This window comes from Octopus bimaculoides, chromosome Z (assembly GCF_046866305.1).
Source record: "Octopus bimaculoides isolate indiv1 chromosome Z, ASM4686630v1, whole genome shotgun sequence".
Classification (NCBI taxonomy): domain Eukaryota; kingdom Metazoa; phylum Mollusca; class Cephalopoda; order Octopoda; family Octopodidae; genus Octopus; species Octopus bimaculoides.
This window is the reverse complement of record NC_142944.1, coordinates 51,921,192-51,927,306: the sequence shown is the minus strand read 5'-3', so window position 1 is coordinate 51,927,306 and position 6,115 is coordinate 51,921,192. Positions and strand designations below refer to the sequence as shown.

The 6,115-nt window shown below is 35.5% G+C and overlaps 1 protein-coding gene across 1 annotated transcript; it reads left to right on the top strand.

The window, feature by feature from the left end:
* Window positions 1–770: 770 nt before the first annotated feature.
* On the top strand, window positions 771–5,670 carry LOC106882943 (voltage-gated hydrogen channel 1). The gene is made up of 2 exons (XM_089365295.1): window positions 771–1,309; window positions 2,533–5,670. The coding sequence occupies exons 1-2, from the start codon at window positions 811–813 to the stop codon at window positions 3,078–3,080; spliced, it is 1,047 nt and encodes a 348-aa protein (XP_089221421.1). The 5' UTR covers window positions 771–810; the 3' UTR covers window positions 3,081–5,670.
* Window positions 5,671–6,115: the final 445 nt, after the last annotated feature.

The window sequence follows — 6,115 nt, the reverse complement described above, 5'->3', positions numbered from 1 at the left end:
CAAATATCTGTCAAATGTAAAGAATGTACATAATTGCTCATCTCTCAAATATAGAACTGTATAAGCTGAGATAGTCATACATAGTTGGAATACTTTTGAGTTTCAAACTTTAGCTGGCTACACATTTGAACAATTAGTTTTAAAAGCAGATTCTACTTTATTCTTTTGTTTGTCATTTGACTGCAGCCATGCTGGAGCACCTTTAGCCGAGCAAATCGACCCCAGGATTTATTCTAGTGGTCTGTTTTGCTGAACTGCTAAGTTACAGGGACGTAAACACATATATATACGATGGGTTTCTTTCAATTTCTGCCTGCCAAATCCATTCACAAGGCTTTTGTCAGCTCCAGTTTATAGTACATTTGCCCAAGGTGCCATGCAGTGGGACTGAACTCAGAACCATGTGGCTGGTAAGCAAGCTACTTACCACACAGCCACTCTTGCGCCTGTGTATTTTAATTCCAGAGGATTAAAGACAAAAACATTGATAGGATTTCACAACAGAAGAATGAAGTGAAATAAAGCATTGTAAAATGAAGGAATGGTATGCTATAAGCAAAATCCTAGCAGCAGATGTTTGAATCTTATGAGAAGGGGGGAGATAATTTCAAGGAATTGATAAATTTTTCAAGTTAATTTCCATGATTAGGGGAAGGACAGTGTGAGTGTTTGCAGAAAAGGAGGCGACTATGATTCTTCTGACCTTGTCAACATTGTGCAGATTTTATTTATGTAGATTTTTTTGTATAACATTTTCTTTATTTCTTATTTAGTATATTTAAATATGCTATTGTTTTAATTTAGGTCAAGATGGAAGGGTTCCATAAACTCCATGATGACTTGGAGAAAGTTATTGAGAAGGAAGATTCCAACAGTTCAGTCACTACGGATTCTGATGAAACCAAACAAGAATTCCGCACAATCCGTGAACGGGTCATCCACTTGATTAACACCAATATATTCCAAATTGGAATTATCTGCCTTGTCTTTCTTGATTGTCTACTGGTAATTTCTGAACTTCTGCTAGACCTTCAAATACTTCAGGTACATGATTATGACAAAATGGCTGTTGCTTTCATTTTGCGCTATGCTAGCTTAGCTATTTTGGGAATATTCTTGCTGGAAATTGCTCTTCGGTTATATGCATTGAGACTTGACTTCTTCAGGCATAAGATGGAAATGTTTGATGCAGTTGTCGTTATAGCTTCATTTGTATTGGATATTGTATTCAGACAGCATGACGGACCTGAGAATGGTGTGGGTCTTTTAATTGTGCTTAGATTATGGAGAATGACTAGAATCTTGAATGGTAAGTTTTTTGTTTGTTAAAAAAAACCTTTATACATCACCATCATTCAGTGTTTTAAATCCAGGGTTTGTTCCCATTAACAGGGGTGGCCAGATCTTCCTCAGTGCCATGGCAACTGCCCTCACACCATCTCGCCCAGTTGTGGGCATCCTTTTTCAAACCAACCCTCCCGATCTCCTCCGCCACCTGTTCCACCTTTTCCTCAGTCTATCTCACTTTCGTGTTCCATTTACCTCAAATGCAATCACCCTCCTCAGAACATACTCCTCATCCCTCCTTAACACATGCCCATGCCACCTCACTCCATTCGTTTTTGCCAACCATTCCATTGATTCCTCCAACCCTAATAGCATTGAATAAGAATGTAAATTCATACCAGAAAATAAAGAAAATTTAATAATTTATAAAAACACATTCTACCATATGTAGACAGCCTCAAGAATTTCTAAGGTTTCAGTTGCATTTGAGACACTAGAGAATTAAATTTGGTCAGACAGGAATTTAAAACTGTTTGGCATGCTATGCTTCTGTAATGATTCTTGCTATACTTGTATGCAGATAGGTCATTTTATCAACAAATGAAGGCAGGTTTCACCAGAATGGTTTAAGGTGTATGTTATACATCAGTACACTGAAATATTGAAAAAGGCAGGTTGTCTCGGTATACCATATATACTGAGTTAGTCTTGTCATGTCTCTTATTGATTTCAGCCTTCTAAAGTGATTAGTGAGAATTAGTTTGCAGAGAGCATCAGCAACACAAACCAAGAAATATTTTGGAACATACAACCATAAGTCTTTGAACATCAGCACTGTTCATTGGGAACATTTTTTTATATATATACTGGGTTCTTCTTTCTCTCTCTCTATACACACACACGCGCCCGCGCGCGTGTGTATATATATATATATATGTGTGTGTGTATATAATTATATGTATTTATTTTCTCCTAGTTGATAATTAACTCCAACAAAATAAATTGGTTAATAGATACCAGGGTAGCAAAGATCACAAAATGACTGTGGTGGAACTCCTGTTTATGAGGTAGAAACTCCGTTATTTTGGGTAATTGAGTAAATATAAAAATTTAATAAATGGAGTAATACGCATGTGTTAAATGAATTCTTTTATTTTATATATGTATATATATATATACACATTTTATTTCATATATATATATGTGTATAATATTCTTTATCTTTTTAAAATTCCTTTTATTTAGGTATTATTATGTCTGTGAAGAAACAAGCAGACAAGAAGCTGCAGAGAGAACGCCGTTTGCGTGAAGCTTGTGAACAAGAATTGTCCAAGTTTCGTGAATATTGCTCTGCTCAAGAAGGAGAAATAGAACTTCTGCAAGGACTCCTACGTAAACATGGAATTACTGATGCTGACAAACATGAACAGCCACCCTCAGTTAGTACCATTGCTGTCATTGCAGAAGTTAACCCAGTGGAACACCAGATTCTTAACAGTAATAACAATGGATGTAATATTACCCAAAATTTGTCTAGTAATTCAACTATAACAGCGACAACAACAGTAACAGTTGCAACAACTATAACAGCAGCAACGACAACAACAGCAACAACACCAAACATATTAATTAGCAGTATTTCTTCCACAGATAACGGCAGATCACCATCAAGGACTTCGGTTTCAACATGTATACTAACACCAGCCCTGTCTACACCGCCTACTCCACCACACCCAATACAAACTACAACCCTTGATAAAACTGCCACAGCTAATTTCAGTCAAACTAAATGATACTGATGACAGCAGTGAATTCTTATTCCCTTAACGTGATAAACCTTAACCCCCACCACACATACACACACACTACCCATCCACCTCCCACCAACGAGATTTTCTTTTGTACAGAAACCAAACAAAAAAAATTTTACTAATCAAAAATGTATGAAAATTTTTGTAATGTAGATGAGCTAATGTTTTCTCTACATTTTTAAAATTTTTATGAAATCTGTATGTTCCTCTGTTTCATATTTGTGACTTTTTTTTTCTACTGTTTCACCCTTCCAACAGTTTGCTTTCATTCTTGAGCAATTGTACGCACGTGCACACACACACACAAATTCTTTATTTAATAACTTTCTTGTTTGTGCTATCCTTTTCTTTTTTCCATCTGTCACACATACATACATTTGTGTTTGTATATGTGTATATAATTGACTGTCCTTTCTCTAAGCACATAAACTTAAAATTCCCAATTAATTTTAAATTATCTCCCATTTTCTTTGAGTTACTAAAAATTGCCACCAGGCTCTTTCTTGCTCCAATCAAGAGGAACGGCATTCAGTATACACACGCACACACATACACACATTCTTTTTCAAGTGTCCTTATTACTTTTAATAGAATCTATCATTTCAGCCTAACTGTCTTATGGCTGTTCACACACTACATAAATGCACATGTGTATTCATCATACACAAATTGTCCAAGTGTTCAAATTTCATAAACCCAACACCATTTAAATCCTTGTTTCTTCAATGATGTTTGTGTGTGTGTTTGTGCCTGTATATCTGAGAGTATGTAACACAAGTGTTGAACACTTTAATGCCACCAGCACCACCACCTTCTGTACTTTGTCGCTGCTACTTTTATCAACTTTGTGAAGAATCAAGCAAAGTTAATTTGGATATAAAGGAGACAAAACCAAATATGCACTGATTAACATCCTTTGCCATATGCTCAGATGGGTTTCCATTTAATTTTGGCCTACCACTGGAAGATTTTGGTCAACCCAAGTCTGTAGTTGAAATACCATTGTGCCAATATGATTGTAAAAAAAAAAAATCTTTACCATACGACCATACTTTTTTTATGAAACAATACTTAGATATTGTATTTGAAACTATTTTCTACTCAGTTTTGCTGGTAGAATTGTGATTTTCTTAACAGTCTGTTAAACTAAGTTGATACTCATAAATTTCTCTGTGAATATATAACCTATGGTGTGCAATATTGGACATGTTATGCACCGTCCTTTGTGAACTGAGATTTAGGCAACCAATCATTTATTTTTCCTGCATTTATGTTTCTAGTCAGTCTTTATCTAAACATGCTTATACTTTCCCATGTTTCCCCAACCCTTGACAAAGGAGGAAGGTCTGCAAAACTGAGAAGTGAGAAAGGGAAGGAACCATGACTCAAAGGTTTCCTATCATAGAACAAACATTAGCTGTATGTCAAGATAACAAATTATATTGAGATTGGGGACCCATTATGAATCTTTGCTGATATAGGGACTCCACTAAAAGTACGAGAGGACTGAGTGAGTGCTGGTAGTGGCATCTGCTTTATATGCATTGTAGGTTTTTTGTTTTTTTTTGTCTTTATGGACTAACCATTGCTTCATATCCATTGTTTGATTATATTTGCATTTCTTTTTGCTTTTCATGGGGTCTCATTATTTAACTATTCAATTGGACAGATAATAAATTTGTACAGCTACATGTTTATTTTTCAAAAAAAATGGTTAATACTGCTTCGATAGATGGATGTGATGGAGTCAACATTTGAAGAATAAGACTTGGATTCCGTGCTCTAAGACTCTCTGCTTTGATTGACTGAACAGTTTCATCCATATCTTGATCATCATTCAGTCCATTATATATTTCATTAGAGAGCATACATCATATCTCCAAAATGGCTGTCTTCTATCATTTAATATCAATAATCAAAAAGAAAAAAAGGTCAGTTCAGTTTTTTATATTTTCAAAAGAATACCTCAATAATGTTTCACATCTCTTTTCTACTTTCCTATTTTCTTTATATTATTTGTCTGCATTTTTTAAAATCTTCTCTCCTTGATGCTGATTTCACTTACTGGAGCAATGTTAACATCTGAATATCCTTCCAATTATTTTTTTTTTCTTTTTGGAAGCATGTACATATTCCAAAGCACATTATAAAAGTGATAATATTTGAGATTTTTTCTTTTTTTTATGGTAAAGCCATCTGCAGAGGTGATTCCAGAGTTATGTTTTTTTTTTTTGTCCCCCCCCCCCCCCCCAACTTGAAAGCTCTGCATATTTGGTGCTCCCAAGTTCATGGTATCATCAGAAAATGTAGGCTGTTTCAGGACCTTCCTCTGGGTGGCATCATTGCACACCAGCACCCCCTTACTGAAATGGGGTCCTGTTTGCTAGATGAACTAGTTATCTGGTTTCACTCGGTATTCTAACCATTGTCTTTTTAATCAAATCCAGTGGCTTGCATTTTCCACTGTAGTTTGGATATCATTTTTTTTTTACGATGAGTTAGGCCTAGTGACAAGTCTTCTCACACTGTCCAACCAATGAATCCTCTGCATCTGAGTTTGATTGGGAAATACTCTGCTTTCCAGCCTGCGTTTTCATTTTCACCATATGATATGCAGTTTCTTCATAACTGGAATAGGAAAGGATCCTTGGCACCCTGGTAAATCTACAGCCACCTCCCAATAACTGTTCCAGTTTTCATTGCTTACAGGAAGTTTCTTCAAATGGATCTATTGTCCTGAATGCATCAATGTAATGAAATCCCTGGGTTTTTTGCTACTGCTAATGAGAGCAATTTAGTTTTTTATAGCATGGAAGATGATCTTAAGGACTAGACTGTCTCCATGTTTTCAATGCCAGTGAATAGTAGAAAAGAATGTTTCAATGTTCCAACTATTCCACGTCTGCATTTTTCATTCTCTGATATGTTCCAAGACATCGAAGGATGAATGAGAAAAATTAGGCATGATGTAATCCAATTCCATATTTCATTCCAACTTATTTTTCTTTCAACTATGT

What these genes read in the sequence shown, in the direction of transcription:
- LOC106882943 (XM_089365295.1), top strand. Translation starts at nt 811, where the DNA reads ATGGAAGGGTTCCATAAACTCCATGATGACTTGGAGAAAGTTATTGAG. An exon ending in AATGACTAGAATCTTGAATG is followed by an intron (nt 1,310 to 2,532) that starts GTAAGTTTTTTG and finishes CCTTTTATTTAG; the next exon opens with GTATTATTATGTCTGTGAAG.